The sequence below is a fragment of the Stenella coeruleoalba genome (assembly GCF_951394435.1).
Source record: "Stenella coeruleoalba genome assembly, chromosome: 3".
Lineage (NCBI taxonomy): Eukaryota > Metazoa > Chordata > Mammalia > Artiodactyla > Delphinidae > Stenella > Stenella coeruleoalba.
The window spans coordinates 155037841-155057398 of record NC_137148.1 but is presented as its reverse complement, the minus strand read 5'-3'; the positions used below and the strand labels follow the sequence as shown (position 1 = coordinate 155057398).

The following is a 19558-nucleotide window of genomic DNA, read 5'->3' as shown; positions in this document are numbered from 1 at the left end:
ACAATCTAGAAACTCATGAAAGGCCGTCCTTCCTGCCTTCCCCACTACAGGTTCCACAATCCAGGCCTTGTGTGTGCAAGGCCTCTCTGTTTGCAAAAGCAGCAGACAGGGAGCCTAGTGGTCAGCATGGGACTCAGCTCTGGCATTCCCCGCTCCCAGGGACTCTATTTGATCAAGGCTGGCAGGCCTCACCACCTCCATCACCTGCCGTAGGGAGAAAGGAGAGAAAGTATCTTTCATCTCAACAGCTTTGCCCATCAAATAAGATAGTCTTGCATCTCTTCTAAGCCATGGATCTTGTTAGATTTGACAGTCTTTTAAAGAGATTGCCAAGAAATGGTAAAGAGGGACCTTAGGCTGCACAAGATGCGGACTGCACACTGCAGTGGACTACCTTCTGTTAGGAGGAGGACAAACAAGTCACAGCAGGAAGGGTGGGTGGAAGAGGCTAAGTGTGGGGGCAGCCTTTGCCTGACACCAAGGAGGAAGGGGTCTCAGTTAAGTGTGGGGCAAGAGGATGCCTCGGACAGCTCCCAGGTGGTTTCTGGCTTGGCTCTGTGGGTACTGATCATACCTACACCTAGGAGAGAAGAGAACGCTGTTGGGAGCACACGGAGAATTGGGAGATGATCTTGGGTTTGGACATGTTGCCTCTCAATAGAATTATCTTGGAGACAGTTGAATGAGTATGAACCTTAGAAGAGTGGGTTGACCAGTTGTCAGTTTGTGAGCTGTTCACACAGAGGCCTCCAGGATCTGGTTTGAATTGGCCTGCAGAGAGTTCACAAGCCTCAGTCTCCTTTACTTAAGCCCTTTCAGTTGGGAGCCCTGTCCAGCCTGCCAGGGCTACAGCCCCACAGGCCCTGTGCACTCAGCAGCCCCCAGGACCCCCACCCAGTCCAGGCCTGCTGGGAGCTTCCCCCAAAGGCCCTGGGAGGCAGGGCACCCCACCCTGCCTGGGCAGCTGCCCACTTGCTAACATCTTCCTCATTGGGCCTTCTGCCTAACCATGCCACCCAGGAGACCCACCCCGAAAAATCCATTAGTTCAGCCACCTCAGCGGCAGTAAATGTCTTCATCTGGCTTGAGTTTCCCAGATGGAGAATTTTACAGTCGTACCCAGTAATGACCGTTAGAAAACCATGGCGCTGCTTTAGCTTTCATGTCCAGGAAGAGCCTGGCTTTACTCTCCCACTCTTGGGCCCCTTTCCTGCCACGCCCCATACGTCAGCCTGAGGCCCAGGGCGAGTGAGCGACCTTGCTGAGCCAAGCACAGGCCTTTTATAGCCTGGTGAGAGCACAGAATCCAGGGACCAGTTTGCTGGACCTTGTGAGTGAAAGCTGGGCCTCTTCTCTCCTACAACCAAAGGAGCATGATGCTGGGTGTGCCATTGGGGTTCCTCTTCCCACACCCTCACTCACCCTGAAAACAGATGTGCCTGGATAGAACGGGCCAAACACCGGCCAGCCTCACGAGGTTTCCAGGCGCTGTCAGCCCCGTGAAGGAGCCGGGAGGAGAGCAGGATGCATGTTTAGCCGTGAGGGGTCTGAGATGTTGGTGAGACACCCACATGGAGGTGTTGAAAGCAGTTGTCCATGCACTGCAGGTGTTGCAGGCCTTGGCTGAGATCACTGACCTGGAGGCTCTTCATAAGCTGTTACACTGGTGTGAGGAGCTATTGTTTGTTATGGGGGTGCCAGAATCTCAGCCTCGCTAATCAACACAGCCCTGAGCCATTCCAGCATAAAACTCAAGGTCTCTGTCTGGTCTCGGGAAAAGTCAAGGGCTATGTAACTGGCATGAATTTCTACTCCCAGAATTCAGGGGTACATCACTTATATGGTCAAATGATTTTAGACAAAGGCGCCAAGGCTACACAATGGGGAAAAGATAGTCTCTTCAACAAATGCTGTTGAGAAAACTGGATACCCACATGCAAAAGAATGAAGTTGGGCCCTTACCTTATACCATATACAAAAATTAGCTCAAAAGGTTAAAAGGTTAAAATTAACTCAAAGGTCAAAAAGGTAACAAAAGCAAAAATAGACAAATTGGACTACATCAAGCTTTAAAACTTCTGCACAGAGAAGGAAAACAGGAGGAAGAATCAGGGGTAGTTAGACTAACAGGGAGTGAAAACGGAGGCAGAGAGGGGAAGGCAAGGGAGCGTCAGGGAGGTTTGCAGCAGGGCTCCAGGAGCGGCGCCGGGATGAGGGCGCGCTGGCTGAGGCCTCAGCCCTCCACTCCCAGGCCAGGTGAGCTGTGCTCTGGGCCCTGCTGCCGCCAGGTTCTGGGTTCCATGACCCAGAGCCCTCTTCCTCTTCAGCATCGCAGTCACTCAGGTCTCGGGGGCTGACATGGGCCGAGGGGCAGAAGGCAGAGGCAGGATGATCTGCATCAGATTCAGAAAGTGCAAAAATGTATGGATAAGACTGGATACGGAAAAGAATGTGCATTGGAGTGTACATTATGTGCAATAAATCACAAGAAATTTATAAGCGGCTCCCTGGAGCTGTGGGGGAGGGGAGAGAGGTGCCAAAAAGTCTAGTGAGCAAAAGGAAGTAGATGGATAGGATAGAGCCTGTTACCACCGAGTTTAAACATTTGAGATGCCATGATAGTGTCTTTATGTGGTGCGTTGTCTCTGTTGTTTTATTTTAGTGAATATTAAAAAGCATTTGTCCGGGCTTTTGTAAGTTAACTCCCACCCTCAGCCTTATTTTTCTTGAAAGTGTGAAGTTTCTCAGTGGCAAAACTCTTCTGCCTCAAGAGTTTCTAGGTAGTAAACCTTTTTGAATGGGAAATGACTTGGGAATGAAATAATGAACAGTTAATTGAATAACTAAATGAATGAGTGAGGGTTGAGAACGCAGCCAACAGGGGAGGATCCAGAGGAGCAGGGGGGAGGGAGGCGCAGGAGATGGCGCTTTATCCCCACTCCTCTCCCCTCCCCCAGCCAGCAAGGTGGTGAGCTGGCTGCCCCCAGGCTGCTGTTATGGGTGTGGGTTGGGGGGTGGTGATGCGGTGGTGCTGGCAGCAGGCAGGCTGTGCCCAAGCTCACTGGGTTCCCTTCTTAATGAGTCCGTCCTTGTTTTCCTGTCTAGGCCCCCCTGGACGGCGTGGCAAGCCTGGAAGAAGAGGTGATCCCGGTGAGTCCCAGGTTTTCTTAATTACTAAACCCAGGCCTGGAAGTCTGCCCTTGACCTGGGACCTGGCTGGAGGTGCCAATCCTTGCACCACCCCATAACTCAGGACCTTTGGTCCTGGGCCAGGTCTTTGTGTCCCCTCCAATTCCAGCCACTGTCCCCAGAGCTGCAGTGCCCAGTGCTGCCTTTCTTGGCTTCTAGACACCATTCCAGTGTTACAATTCCAGTGACAGTCCCCTCTATGCCCTTGGCCATCTCCCAAATCTCATTATCAGCCTCAGAAACTTTAATCCCTGGTCTCCCACTCTGAAACGGCCTCTTGTCTTTGCGGGACTCGCTACTGTGGGTCCCTCAACACAAGATGGTTCTCCTGTGTGTCCCCATCCCTCCCCTGACATGGCCTGTCCTTCCCTTGGCAGAGGCACCAGGAGAAGATCCTTTCCATACCTTCCATGCAACCTGCAGACTCACCTGTACTCACCGCCAGCCTCCCTCCTGCCACCTTCATTTCACCCAAAATGCACTCTCTCTGCGTGTGCCCTTCCCCCAACTCACAGTGAAGCTTCCCTCAGAGGCTACACACCCCTACCCCACTCCCATCTCCTCTGCCTTGCCTTCCACTCCTCCCAGCCCCTCCAGTCTCTTCTCACTGTCACGCCACTCACATCCTTTTGACCAAAGTTACCACTGACCACCTGATCGCCGTACCAGCAGACACAGATGCGTTGCTGTCTCTCTTCCTGGGCCTCACATTGGCCATTCCCCTGGGTCCCCCTCTGACTCTTGCCTGCGTTTCCTCCCACATCTCTGACCCCTTCTCGTATGCCTTTCCTATGGGGCCCACTTGCCTCTTAAATGGATCTGCCCTTGGCCCTCTTCTCTCTCTCCCACCCCTGTGGCTCCGGCGCCCCCATAATGCTGATGACGCCCCCACTTCCTGCCTCCAGCCAGTCATCTCCTCTGGACCCAGAGGTTGGACCTGGCCCCAGTGAACCCAGCACTTCCCCCAGCTGCTCTCTTCTAGTTCCCCATTGCAGGGAGGGGGCCTCCAGCCGCCTGCTTCCCTATGCAGACACCAGGGCATCATCCTTAATCCCTCCCTCCCCACTCCCCCACCAAATCCCCATCAGCCTCCTCCTCAGTATGTCACAGCACTGTCCTCATCAGCACAGCCTCCTGCAGTTCTCACCACTGTTCCTCCCATGTCCCCTACCTCCAGCCTCATTGTGGATGTCTGGGGCCCTCCCACTCTGAACCTGTACTCTTATGTCCTCCCCACTCCCAGAATGTCTCCTCCTCTACCTGGACTCTTACCCCAAATTCACTATTCTTTGTCCTTTCAGTCTAGCTCAAGCATCTCCTCCAGAAAGGCTTATATCTAATCCCTCTGGCTGGGGCTATCACCAACCCAGCCAAGAGCCCGGTGCAGAGGAGGCTCCAGGGAATGGAAATGCACAGAACAGTGAATGAATGAAAGAATACACATGTGCTCAGCCCCTAAGCAAATTCATAAAGAGAGCATGGTGGTAAAGGCAGATTGAGCCTGGGAGAAAGGGGGCAGGTTCTCTCTGAACCTCAGACTCTTCTTCCTGAAACTGGGCATGGGCCTCTTGTCCTCTCGTTTTGCTGCGTGCTTGTGCTATCTAGGTCCCTACATAGAAGCCCTCCAGATAAACTCCCCAGAGTTCACTGGAAGGAAACACCTTTCCTGGCACTCTGTTTGCTTTGACTTCCAGAAGCTGAGGACTGTTTTGTGTTTGATTGCAATGGATTTTGTGTGTAATCACCTACCTGCACCATCAGCCAAATACACACTTCATCACTCAGTTCTTATTTCTGCCCTCGTAAAAGGTTTTATTGCCTTTTATTGTAAGCTCCTGAAGTCCTTTTTGGAAGAAGATGAGGAATACATAGTGACTTTTTTTAGGACAAAGTATAATATTACTCAACTTACTCAAAAACCCATTAGAATTATGATTCCAATTTACAACTGATCTAAAAGTCAAAGAAAGACAAGGACTTACTGGGCCCCTGACACTGCCCTGGGTCCTTTCAAGTCCTTCATCTCACGTGATCCTCACAGAGCTCTGCAAAAGATAAAAATATGTTATTATCCCCATTTTGCAGATAAGGAAACTGAGGCTCCAAGGGGAGAAGTGTCTCATCTAAGGTCAGCTGCTGGGCAAGGGATGGGCAGCATCTCCTCCCCTTCACTGCCCTTTCCCACGCGATGTCCTGATTCTCTGCCTGTCACAGAATGGTGTGAGTAGCACAGAGCAGATGTCCCTCTCTGATTAGCTTTGGCTGGGCCTTGTGTTTATTTCTAGATAGTTTCACACACATGCACCTCTTGGCTTTGGGCCCTTTCCTTGTACAAACCAGGCTTTTTTTCGCCCCAGGGAGAAAGGCTCTTTTTTGCCTGGTGGGACAATATCTGGCTGAGATGGCTTCTTGCTGCTGCTGCAGACCTGCAGACAGAGCCGACCCTGCCCGCCTGTGGGGATGGGTTCTCTCCAGCTCCCAGTGGGAGCCTTTGTCTGGAATATGGCTCACAGGTCCTACAGTGTTTTTGTGTCTCTATTGTAGTGGAGTGGATTTTTCATCTCCCCACTGGCCTATTTCTCAGCTGGGGAAACCGAGCACTACCCTTGGTATTCCCTTTCTAGGGAACTTAGACAGTATTTTTTCTCCTTCCAGACTTCCCTTTCCCCAAGAGCATCCATCACTCTACCCTGGCTCCCCCAGCCCCCTAGATCCCTCCCTCAGTCGCAGCACTCCCTGCAGTGCTGGTGGTCTGCTCTGCAAACATGTCCTTCTCCACCAAAGCACAGGCTCCTCAGAGAAGGAGCTTGACCCGCAGGCACTAAAGATATGGTCAACAAATGCTTGTTGACGGGAAAGAGGGAGGGAAGGGAGGAGGGAGAGAGAAAGAGGGACTTTTTAGGAAGCAGGAAGAGACAAGGATGAAAACAATCAAATCCTGCTTGGCTGATGCTTGTGCTAAAGCTACAGAGACAAAAGGAGGTGCTCACCAAATCTCTGCAGCCGCCAGCCTTAGGTCAGCAGTTTTAGTGTCAGGGTTTTTTATCCACCCTGGCCCCAAGAAACCCTTTCTAAAAATACAGTGGAAGAATCACTACTGGGATGGTAGAGATAGGACTTCTGAAAATCTGCTCCTCCATAAAAGCAGCAAGAACACTAGGAAAAATTGACCTTTTCAGAATCCTGGAAATTAGCATCTGGTAACAACCTAAGAAATGTTAACTTAAGAAAAAGGTCTGAAACTTGCTGAGAACAGTGAGGTTTGTAGCATTTTAATTTGCCCATCTCCCCAGCCCCATGGTAGCCTTAAAAACCATCACAGCCTCACAATCACAGTACCTGTGAAAACTAGCAGCCGTTGGAGGTGGCAGAACAACTTTGAAGCTCCCCAAATGCTCATTCTCTGAAACTTGTCACTGTCTGTTAGCTCCCTGGAAAAGCCCATACACAAAACTCATCTTTTTTGACCTGATGCAGAGCTCACTTACTGGGAAAAGCCCTATCCCCAGAGTGCTTGCCAAATACACTCAGCAGCAGTTGTTTAACTTTGCAGCTGCCTGAGGTGGCAATACAAGTTGGAGAAAACAAGAAGCTGACACAAAAACTTAAATGAAAATCTAGGGGATGAGCTGTCCAAAGGGGCTTTGAAATGCTCCCATATACCTGGGGATCTAGAAGACACATGCCCATGCAGGGAAAGACCTAAAAATCCCCAGTCTCTCACCTCTGGCTGACCTTGAGTCTCCACTCAAGCAAGAAGTAAAGGCAAAAGCAGAGTTGTAACCTGATAGAGTGTTGAAGTTATGCTCAACACACACAAAGAGCCCCTCAGAACAGAATGGGAGACTTACCAGATCAAGGCATTAAAGAAAACCTCTGTCTTAAGCTGACAATTAAGCAAAGCAAGCAGAGAATTCAGTAGCTGCACATGATAAAGAGTACACATTTCAGAGAATTAGCTCAAAAAAGCCCCTGAACAAACAACAACAACAACAAACCCTGGAAAGGAAGAGGGATATCTAGTTTCCAGAGTAGCCATATTAGATTATTTGATGCCCAATTTTTAACAAAGACACACAAAGATACAAGAAAATATGGCAATGAAAAAAAAAAAGAGGAAAAAAAGCAGTCAGTAAAAACTGTCAGTGAGGAAGCCCAGATGAACTTACTAGACAAAGATTTTATATTGGCTATTATACATATGTTCAAAGAACTAAAGGAAACCATGTCTAAAGAATTAAAGGAAACCATAAGAATTATGTGCCACCAAATGGAGATTATCAATAAAAAGATAGAAAGTATTTTTTAAAGAAACCAAATAGAAATTCTGGAGCTGTAAAGTACAATAACTGAAATGAAAAATTCACTAAAGGGGCTCAACAGATTTGGGCTGGCAGAAGAAAGAATCAGCAAACTTGAAGACAGGTCAATTGAGATGATCCTGTCTAAGGAAGAGAAAGAAAAAAAGAATGAAGAAAAATGAACAGAATCACAGAGATCTGTGGGACACTATCAAGTGTGCCAACATTTATATAATGGGGGCCTCAGTAGGGGATAAGAGAAAGAGGCAGAAGGAATATATGAAGAATTAATGGCCAAAATCTTCCCAAATATGAAGAAAACATTAATCTGCACATCTAAGAAGCTCAACAAACTCCAAGTAGAATAAACTCAAAGAGATCCAAATCTAAGTACATCATAGCCACATTACCAAAAGGAAAAAAATGAAGAAAGAATCTTTTTTTTAAAAAACACCATGGTGGCCACTTCACCACTGACCTTGGCAACTTCCATGGCCGAGAGCTGGATCCTCCCACTTCTCAACACGCACAGAAGAAAGAATCTTAAAAGCAGCGAAAGAACAATGACTCATCACAGAAAAAGGATCCTCAATAAGATTAATAGCTGATTTCTCATCAAAAACCATGAAAGCCAAAAGGCAGTTAGTATGACATATTCAAAGTGATGAAAAAAAGAAAAACTGTCAAAAAAGACATCTATAGCCAGAAGAACTATACTTGAAAAGTGAAGAAGAAATTAAGACATGCCCAAGTAAACAAAAATGAAGAGAATTCATCACTAGCATCCTGCTCTACAAGAAATACTGAAGGGACTCCTTCAGTATGAAATTAAAGGACACTAGACAGTAATTTAAATCCACACACAGAAATAAAGAGCTTCAGTGAGGTAACTACACAGGTAAATATGAAAGACAGTATAAATGTCTTTATTTTTTTTAATTTCTGGCTGCACCCTTGCTTAGTTCCCCAACCAGGGATTGAACACACACCCCCTGCAGGGGAAGCACAGACTCTTAACCACTGGGCGACCAGGGAAGTCCCAAAATATATATATTTAATTTTATTTTATTAATTTTTTTACACAGCAGGTTCTTATTAGTCATCAATTTTATACACATCAGGGTATACATGTCAATGCCAATCACCCAATTCATCACATCAGCATCCCCAACCCCCCGCCGCTTCCCCCCATTGGTGTCCATACGTTTGTTCTCTGAGACAGATCTGTGTCTCAATTTCTGCCCTGCAAACTGGTTCATCTGTACCATTTTTCTAGGTTCCACACATATTCGTTAATATACGATATTTGTTTTTCTCTTTCTGACTTACTTCACTCTATATGACAATCTCTAGATACATCCACGTCTCAACAAATGACCCAATTTCATTCCTTTTTATGGCTAATATTCTATTGTATATATGTACCACATCTTCTTTATCCATTCATCTGTCGATGGACATTTAGGTTGCTTCCATGACCTGGCTATTGTAAATAGTGCTGCAATGAACATTGGGGTGCATGTGTCTTTTTGAATTATGGTTTTCTCTGGGTATATGCCCAGTAGTGGGATTGCTGGATCATATGGTAATTCTCTTTTTAGTTTTTTAAGGAACCTCCGTACTGTTCTCCATAATGGCTGTATCAATTTACATTCCCACCAACAGTGCAAGAGGATTCCCTTTTCTCCAAACCCTCTCCAGCATTTGCTGTTTGTAGACTTTCTGATGATGCCCATTATAACTGGTGTGAGGTGATACCTCATTGTAGTTTTGATTTGCATTTCTCTAATAATTAGTGATGTTGAGCAGCTTTTCATATGCTTCTTGGCCCTATGTGTGTCTTCTTTGGAGAAATGACTACGTCTTCTGCCCATTTTTGGATTGGGTTGTTTGTTTCTTTAATATTGAGCTGCATGAACTGTTTATATATTTTGGAGATTAATCCTTTGTCTCTTGATTCATTTGCAAATATTTTCTCCCGATCTGAGGGTTGTCTTTTCGTCTTGTTTATGGTTTCCTTTGCTGTGCAAAAGCTTTGAAGTTCATTAGGCCCCATTTGTTTATTTTTGTTTTTATTTCCATTACTCTAGGAGGTGGATCAAAAAGGATCTTGCTGTGATTTATGTGAAAGAGTGTTCTTCCTATGTTTTCCTCTAAGCGTTTTATAGTGTCCAGTCTTACATTTAGGTCTCTAATCCATTTTGAGTTTATTTTTGTGTATGGTGTTAGGGAGTGTTCTAATTTCATTCTTTTACATGTAGCTGTCCAGTTTTCCCAGTACCACTTATTGAAGAGACTGTCTTTTCTCCATTGTATATCCTTGCCTTCTTTGTCATAGATTAGTTGACCATAGGTGCATGGGTTTATCTCTGGGCTTTCAATCTTGTTGCATTGATCTATGTTTCTGTTTTTGTGCCAGTACCATATTGTCTGGATTACTGTAGCTTTGTAGTATAGTCTGAAGTCAGGGAGGCTGATTCCTCCAGCTCTCTTTTTCTTCCTCAAGACTGCTTTGGCTATTCGGGGTCTTTTGTGTTTCCATACAAATTTTAAGATTTTTTGTTCTAGTTCTGTAAAAAATGCCATTGGTAATTTGATAGGGATTGCATTGAATCTGTAGATTGCTTTGGGTAGTATAGTCATTTTCACAATATTGATTCTTCCAATCCAAGAACATGGTATATCTCTCCATCTGTTGGTATCATCTTTAATTTCTTTCATCAATGTCTTATACTTTTCTGCATACAGGTCTTTTGTCTCCCTAGGTAGGTTTATTCCTAGGCATTTTATGCTTTTTGTTGCAATGGTAAATGGGAGTGTTTCCTTAATTTCTCTTTCTGATCTTTCGTTGTTAGTGTATAGGAAGGACAAGAGATTTCTGTGCATTAATTTTGTATCCTGTTACTTTACCAAATTCATTGATTAGCTCTAGTAGTTTTCTGGTGGCATCTTTAGGCTTCTCTATGTATAGTATCATGTCATCTGCAAACAGTGACAGTTTTACTTCTTCTTTTCCAATTTGTATTCCTTTTATTTCTTTTTCTTCTCTGATTGCCATGACTAGGACTTCCAAATCTATGTTGAATAATAGTGGTGAGAGGGGACATCCTTGTCTTATTCCTGATCTTAGAGAAAATGCTTTCAGTTTTTCACCATTGAGAATGTTGTTTGCTGTGGGTTTGTTCGTGTATGGCCTTTATTATGTTGAGGTAGGTTCTATGCCCACTTTCTGGAGAGTTTTTATCATAAATGGGTGTTGAATTTTGTCAAAAGCTTTTTCTGCATCTATTGAGATGATCATATGGTTTTTCTTCTTCAGTTTGTTAATATGGTGTATCGCATTGATTGATTTGCGTATATTGAAGAATCCTTGCATCCCTGGGATAAATCCCACTTGATCATGGTGTATGATCCTTTTAATGTGTTGTTGGATTCTGTTTGCTAGTATTTTGTTGACGATTTTTTCATCTATATTCCTCAGTAATATTGGTCTGTAATTTTCTTTTTTTACAGTATCTTTGTCTGGTTTTGGTCTCAGGGTGATGGTGGCCTCATAGAAAGAGTTTCGGAGTGTTCCTTCCTCCGCAGTTTTTTGGAAGAGTTTGAGAAGGATGGGTGTTGGCTCTTCTCTAAATGTTTGATAGAATTCACCTGTGAGGCCATCTGGTCCTGGACTTCTGTTTGTTGGAAGATTTTTAATCACAGTTTCAATTTCATTACTTGTGATTGGTTTGTTCATATTTTCTATTCCTTCCTGGTTCAGTCTTGCAAGGTTATACCTTTCTAAGAATTTGTCCATTTCTTCCAGGTTGTCCATTTTATTGGCATAGAGTTGCTTGTAGTAGTCTCTTAGGATGCTTTGTATTTCTGCAGTGTCAGTTGTTACTTCTCCTTTTTCATTTCTAAGTTTATTGATTTGAGTCCGTTCCCTCTTTTTCTTGATGAGTCTGTCTAATGGTTTATCAATTTTGTTTGTCTTCTCAAAGAACCAGCTTTTATGGCTTCCCTGGTGGCGCAGTGGTTGAGAGTCTGCCTGCCGATGCAGGGGACACGGGTTCGTGCCCCGGTCCGGGAAGATCCCACATGCCGCGAAGCGGCTGGGCCTGTGAGCCATGGCCGCTGAGCCTGTACGTCCGGAGCCTGTGCTCTGGACCAAAAAACCAAAAACCAGCTTTTAGTTTTATTGATCTTTGCTGTTTTCTTTGTTTCTATTTCATTTATTGCTGCTCTGATCTTTATGATTTCTTTCCTTCTGCTAACTTTGGGTTTTGTTTGTTCTTCTTTCTCTAGTTCCTTTAGGTGTAAGGTTAGATTGTTTATTTGAGATTTTTCTTGTTTCTAGAGGTAGGCTTGTATAACTATAAACTTCCCTCTTCGAGCTGTTTTCGCTGCATCCCATAGGTTTTGGATCATCGTGTTTTCATTGTTATTTGTCTCTAGGTATTTTTTGATTTCCTCTTTGATTTCTTCAGTGATCTCTTGGTTATTCAGTAATGTATTGTTTAGCCTCCATGTGTTTGTGTTTTTTACGTTTTTTCCCTGTAATTCATTTCTAATCTCATAGCGTTGTGGTCAGATAAGATGTTTGATATGATTTCAATTTTCTTAAATTTACTGAGGCTTGGGCTTCTCCGGTGGCACAGTGGTTGAGAGTCCATCTGCTGATGCAGGGGACATGGGTTCACGACCCAGTCCAGGAAGATCCCACATGCTGCGGAGCGGCTGGGCCCATGAGCCATGGCGGCTGAGCCTGAGCGTCCGGAGCCTGTGCTCCGCAATGGGAGAGGCCACAACAGTGAGAGGCCCATGTACAGGAAAAAAAAAAATTTTACTGAGGCTTGATCTGTGACCCAAGATGTCATCTATCCTGGAGAGTGTTCCATGCGCACTTGAGAAGAAAGTGTAATCTGCTGTTTTTGGATGGAATGTCCTATAAATATCAATTAAATCTTTCTGGTCTTTTGTGTCATTTAAAGCTTCTGTTTCCTTATTTATTTTCATTCTGGATGATCTGTCCATTGGTGTAAATGAGGTGTTAAAGTCCCCCACTATTATTGTGTTACTGTTGATTTCCTCTTTTATAGCTGTTAGCAGTTGCCTTATGTATTTAGGTGCTCCTATGTTGGGTGCATATATATTTATAATTGTTTTATCTTCTTCTTGGATTGATCCCTTGATCATTATGGAGTGTCCCTCCTTGTCTCTTGTAACATTCTTTATTTTAAAGTCTATTTTATCAGATATGAGTATTGCTACTCCAGCTTTCTTTTAATTTCCATTTGCATGGAATATCTTTTTCCATCCCCTCACTTTCAGCCTGTGTGTGTCCCTAGGTCTGAAGTGGGTCTCTTGTAGACAGCATATATATGGGTCTTGTTTTTGTATCCATTCAGCGAGCCTGTGTCTTTTGGTTGGAGCATTTAATCCATTCACATTTAAGGTAATTATCGATATGTATGTTCCTATGACCATTTTCTTAATTGTTTTGGGGGCTTTTTTGTAGGTCCTTTTCTTCTCTTGTGTTTCCCACCTAGAGAAGTTCCTTTAGCATTTGTTGTAGAGCTGGTTTAGTGGTGCTGAATTCTCTTAGCTTTTGCTTGTCTGTAAAGCTTTTGATTTCTCCATCGAATCTGAATGAGATCCTTGCTGGGTAGTTTAATCTTGGTTGTAGGTTCTTCCCTTTCATCACTTTAAGTATATCATGCCACTCCCTTCTGGTTTGTAGAGTTTCTGCTGAGAAATCACCTCTTAACCTTATGGGAGTTTCCTTATATGTTATTTGTCATTTTTCCCTTGCTGCTTTCAATAATTTTTCTTTGTCTTTAATTTTTGCCAATTTGATTACTATGTGTCTCAGCGTGCTTCTCCTTGGGTTTATCCTGTATGGGACTCTCTGCACTTCCTGGACTTGGGTGGCTATTTCCTTTCCCATGTTAGGGATGTTTTTGACTATAATCTCTTCAAATATTTTCTCTGGTCCTTTCTCTCTCTCTTCTCCTTCTGGGACCCCTATAATGTGAATGTTGTTGTGTTTAATGTTGTCCCAGAGGTCTCTTAGGCTGTCTTCATTTCTTTTCATTCTTTTTTCTTTATTCTGTTCCACAGCAGTGAATTCCACCATTCTGTCTTCCAGGTCACTTACCCGTTCTTCTGCCTCAGTTATTCTGCTATTGGTTCCTTCTAGTGTAGTTTTCATTTCAGTTATTGTATTGTTCATCGCTGTTTGTTTGTTCTTTAATTCTTCTAGGTCTTTTTTAAACATTTCTTGCATCTTTTCGATCTTTGCCTCCATTCTTTTTCTGAGCTCCTAGATTATCTTCACTATCATTATTCTGAATTCTTTTTCTGGAAGGTTCCCTATCTTCACTTCATTTATCTTTTTTTCTGGGGTTTTTTCTTGTTCCTTCATCTGGTGCATAGCCCTCTGCCTTTCATCTTGTCTATCTTTCTGTGAATGTGGTTTTTGTTCCACAGGCTGCAGGATTGTAGTTCTTGCATCTGCTGTCTGCCCTCTGGTGGATGAAGCTATCTAAGAGGCTTGTGCAAGTTTCCTGATGGGAGGGACTGGTGGTGGGTAGAGCTGTCTGTTGCTCTGGTGGACAGAGCTCAGTAAAACTTTAATCCGCTTGACTGCTGATGGGTGGGGCTGGGTTCCCTCCCTGTTGGTTGTTTGGCCTGAGGTAACCCAACACTGGAGTCTACCTGGGCTCTTTGGTGGGTCTAATGGAGGACTCTGGGAGGGCTCACACCAAAGAGCACTTCCCAGAACCTCTGCTGCCAGTGTCCTTGTCCTCACGGTGAGCCACAGCCACCCCCCACCTCTGCAGGAGACCCTCCAACAATAGCAGCTGCGTCTGGTTCAGTCTCCTATTGGGTCACTGCTCCTTCCCCTGGGTCCCGATGCACACACTACTTTGTGTGTGCCCTCCAAGAGTGGAGGCTCTGTTTCCCCCAGTCCTGTCGAAGTCCTGCAATCAAATCCCACTAGCCTTCAAAGTCTGATTCTCTAGGAATTTCTCCTCCCATTGCCGGACCCCCAGGTTCGGAAGCCTGACGTGGGGCTCAGAACCTTCACTCCAGTGGGTGGACTTCTGTGGTATAAGTGTTCTCCAGTCTGTGAGTCACCCACCCAGCAGTTATGGGATTTGATTTTACTGTGATTGCGCCCCTCCTACCATCTCGTTGTGGCTTTTCCTTTGTCTTTGGATGTGGTGTATCTTTTTTGGTGAGTTCCATTGTCTTCCTGTCAATGATTTTCCAGCAGCTCATTGTGATTCTGGTGTTCTCGCAAGAGAGAGTGAGAGCGCATCGTTCTACTCCGCCATCTTGGTTCAGGGCCAAAATATGTATTTATTTGTAACTCTTTTCTCTCTTCTGAGTTAAAAGTCAATTGCATAGAGCAATTTTGATAAAACTGTGTTGATGGGCTTATAATGTATAAAACAGTAATTTATGACAATGATAGTACTAAGAAGAGATAACAACAGAGCTATATTGGAACAAAGTATTTGTATACAACTGAAAGTAAATTGCTATTAATCCAAACCAGGTTATTTTAAATTAAGATGCTAATTATAAACCCCTGGGCAACGACTGAGAAAATAACTCCAAAAAATATAAGAGAAATAAAGAATTAAAATGGTACACTACAGGGGGAGGGATAAATTGGAAGATTGGGATTGACATATACTCACTACTATACATAAAATAGGTAACTAATAAGTACCTACTGTATAGCACAGGGAATTCTACTCAATACCCTGTAATGGCCTATATGGGAAAACAATCTAAAAAAGAGTGGATATATGTATTTGTATAACAGATTCACTTTGCTCTACACCTAAAACTAACAGAACACTGTAAATCAACTATACTCCAATAAAAAAGTTTTTAAATGTTACACTAGAAAAGATCTAGTTAACAAAAAAAGAAGGAGTAATGGAGTAATAGAGGAATAAAAAAGGTATAAGACATATAGAAATTAAATTCCAAATTGGCACACATAAATCCTACATTTACATTAAATGTAAATGGATTTTTAAAACCCCAAATAGCCAAAGCAATCCTGAGAAAGAAGAACAAAGCAGAAGGCATCATACTTCCTAATTTCTAGCTGTACTATAAGGCTATAGTAATAAACAGACACATAGACAAATGGAACAGTATCAAGAGCCCAGAAGTAAACCCACAAACAGTGCACAAAGTTTCCAATTTCTTTACTTCCTTACTAACACTTGTCTTTTTTTTTCTGTTTTTAAATAGTAGCCATTCTGATAGATGTGAGGTGGTATCTCATTGTGGTTTTGATTTGCATTTCCCTAATAATTAATGATGTTGAATGTCTTTTGGATTATGCTATTTATTTATTTACTTACACAAAGAATCCACAAAAAATTTATTGGAGCTCATGAAGATGTTTAGCAAGATTGCATGATACAAGAGCAATATATAAAAATCAATCATATTTCTATACACTAGCAATGAAGAATTTTTAATGAAATTAAGAAAGCAGTTTCACTTATAAAAGCTTGGAAAATAATAAAATATTTAGGGATAAATTTAACAAAATAAGTGTAAGACTTGTATAGTGAAAACTATAAAATATTGTTGAAAGAAATTAAAGAAGACCTAAATGAATGGTAAGACATCCATATTCATGGATTGGAAGACAATAAAATGTTAATATGGCAATATTCCACAAATTAATTTATAGTTTCAATGCGATCTGTATTAAAATCCCACTTGGATTTTTTTTTTTAGAAATTGCAAATTGGTTCTCAAATTTATATGGAAATGCAAAGAATCCAGAATAGTCTAAACACCTTGAAAGAGTAGAACAAAGGGAAAGGCCTCATGCTTCCCAATTTTAAAACTTATACAAAGCTTCAGTAATCAAGATAGTATGGTACTGGAATAAAGATAGAAAAATAGATCAACAGAACAGAATTGAGATTCCAGAAATAAATTCTTACTTTTACCATCAAATTTCTTTTACAAGAATGCCAAGACAATTCAACAGCGGTAGGACTACTAAATGCAAAAGAATGAAGTTGGACTCCTTCCTCCTACGATACACAAAAAATAGCTCAAAATGTATCATAGACCTAAATGTAAGAGGTAAAATTGTAAGTCCTTATAAGAAAACATCACCTCTTCATGACCTTGGGTTAAGCAATGGTTTTTCAGATGTGACACCTAAATCACAGTGACAAAAAAATAAATTGGACTTTACCAAAATAAAAATTCCTTAGAGAGTTTCAGCAGTAGACTTGAACCAGCAATGAACTTGAAGATAGATGGATAGAGAGTATGCAATATAAAGAACACAGAAAAAATGGAATGAAGAAAAATAAACCAAGCCTCAGAGAAATGTAGGACACCTTCAAGCACACTAACATATGTACAGTGGGGGTGCTAGAAGGACAGGAAAAGAGAAGGGAGCGTTAAAAAGTTTTGAAGAAATAATGGATGAAAGCTTTCCAAATTTGCTGAAAACATTAATCCACATATCCAAGAAGCTCAATGATCTATAAGTAAGATAAATGCAGAGATACAGACCCAGACACATTACAGTAAAATGCTGAAAGTCAAAGACAAAGAGGAAATCTTGAAAGCAGCAAGAGAGAAATCACTCATCCATACAAGGGAACCCCAATAAGATTAACAGCTGACTTCCCACCAGAAATAATGGAGGCCAGAAGGCAGTGGGATGACCTGACCTATGCAAAGGACTAAAAGAACCTAGAATCTTATGTCCAGTAAAACTCTCTTTCAAAAATGAAGGATAAACAAAATTACATAATGGTGATGGTTGCACAATTCTGTGAATATACCAAAAATCATTGAAGTTTATACTTTTAAAAGAGTGAATTTCATGGTATGTGAATTACATCTCAATAGAACTAGTTTTTTGGGGGTTTTTTTAATCCAATGAGTTTACTTTTCACTTAGGCTTCTAATCAGCACCACTGTCTACCCTGCAGTGTCTGAGTAGGGTGATTGCCAGAGCAAACCTCCATGCCAAGGCTGGCCAACTTGACCCGGAATTCCAGGGATACAGCCTTGTACCTGAGAGTCATCACAGCCAAAATGCTGGAGGCCCATCTGAGGTGCCGTTTCAAAAGGAGACTCTTCAAACCTGTTGTGTAGTCAGGGTTTGTTCGGCAACATGAAGCCAAACAATGGAAAGCCACCATCTGTGTTTCTCTTCTTTCTGCATGTGTGTGTGTGTGTCTGCACAGAATGCGTGTGTGCGTTAGAAACAGAGAAAGAGAAAGAATGCTATACTGTGATTGCAGCCAGCATTGGGTTTTGGTGCCTCCTATGTGCCACTGTTGTCCCAGGCACTTTATGTATACACAATATCTTACTCAATCTTCATAGCAGTCCAGAGAGGCAGAGATTGTTACTCCCCACGTTTCCCAGAAGCAGACTTTGCATCAGAGAGAACAGGCACTTGCTCAAGGTCTAGAGCTCATCAGCTGGAGAGCCAGGTTCTAAGGCCTCAACACTCCCTGGCAGTATCGGCCTGATTAAATCCAGGGCCTGAGGCCTGACCTAAGTGTCTGGCTCGCTGACTCAGTATTGGCTCTGGATTTGCTAACCTCTAAGCCTTATTTCATCTACCTGCAAACTCAGTTGAAAAACCTTGGCCTACTCTGCTCCACTGGGGAAACCCCAGAGAAGCATGGCTGAAGGTCATTTCCTCATGGGTGAGTGGGTTTCCAAGGGTCAAGAGCCAGGACCCTGTAACCCAAGCTGGCTGAGTGGGAAGAGGCAGAGGGCTAGATCTGAGCCAGGGCCTGTTGGGCAGATCAGGGAGCAGGCACAGTGGAGTCAGCAGTCCAGGCAGAGCCCAAGAGGGGCAGGTGTGGGCTGTGAGCAGGGACAATGACCCCAGCAGCCTCAGGCACTAAGGCCAGCCCCCAACTCCAAGAGTGCAGGCTGCAAACTAGCCAGGCTGTGGGAATTCTTCCCAGTTTGCTCTTCCAGGAATATAGGCTTTGGGAAACACTCAGGAAAAGATCATCCCCAGAAGAACTAAGAGCTCTAGGGAGGCATTGTAGGCCCCAGACCCTCCACCCACTTCTGCTTACCTGTCAACTAGCAGCTCATGCACCCTCCGAACCTTGAGGTGTGAGAGGATTGGCTCCCAGTTTGGGAAACGCTATCCTTGTCGGGCCACATCAGTTCAGTTAAAGAGGATCCAGAATCATTGAACCCCCTACTCCCTCAGACCCATTTTATTTATCTTCCAAGTCATCTGGCTCTTATTTAATTGCTCCCACATTCCTGACAGCAAAGGCAGCAGATCCAGCCAGTGCCTGGAACACATGCTTGAAAGCTGTGTGCAGAATGGGGCGGGCCGTGGCCAGACCACCACATGGCCTCCTGGAGGCCCTGAAGCCAGCCTTACTTTCTAAGCAGGGAACCCCTGGACAACCTGAGCCAAGCCCTCCGTCCCATGTGTCACTCTTGGCTGGCCAGCGAGTCCATATCCGGAGGCTTCCGGCAGCCACAGCACAAACCCTGTACAGTCGGCCCTCTGTACTTGCAGGTCCCACATCCGTGGATTCAAATAACCACGTATAAGAATTTTGTTTTAATTTCCAGAAGGTTCCAAAAAGCAAAACTTGAATTTGCTGTGCACCAGCAACTATTTACATAGTACTTACATTGTGTGAGGTATTATAAGTAATCTAGAAATGATTTAAAATATACAGGGGATAGTATAGGTTATATGCAAATATAACCATTTTATACAAGGGATTTGAGCATCCTTGGATTTGGGTATCCTGGGGAGTCATGGAACCGATTTCCCAGAAACCAAGGGCTCAGCACTCCTTCCCTTCTCCCCTCTCGTCCATTCAGCACGAATTTACGAAGTGCTTGTGCCTGCCTGGCCCTGTTCTAGGCCTCGGGGAAGCAGCGGGAAGCCAGGCACAAAGGGCCCCAGCTCTCAGGGAACTGCCATACTGGTGGGGCTGACAGAAAATAAACAAAACACAAATAAGTGGATTTCAGGAGTAAAGACTGATATGTGCTTGGAAGGAAATAGCAGCCAGCTG

General features: G+C 43.7%; 1 protein-coding gene across 1 annotated transcript in view; it reads left to right on the top strand.

Moving 5' to 3' along the window:
- Positions 1-19558, top strand: part of COL23A1 (collagen type XXIII alpha 1 chain) — a gene marked incomplete at its 5' end in the record, with an annotated part of 360721 nt that overhangs the window by 287145 nt on the left and 54018 nt on the right. The window contains one exon of the mRNA XM_079917474.1: positions 3106-3150. Within this exon, the coding sequence (XP_079773600.1) occupies positions 3106-3150 (45 nt within the window). The remainder of the gene's footprint in view (positions 1-3105; positions 3151-19558) is intronic.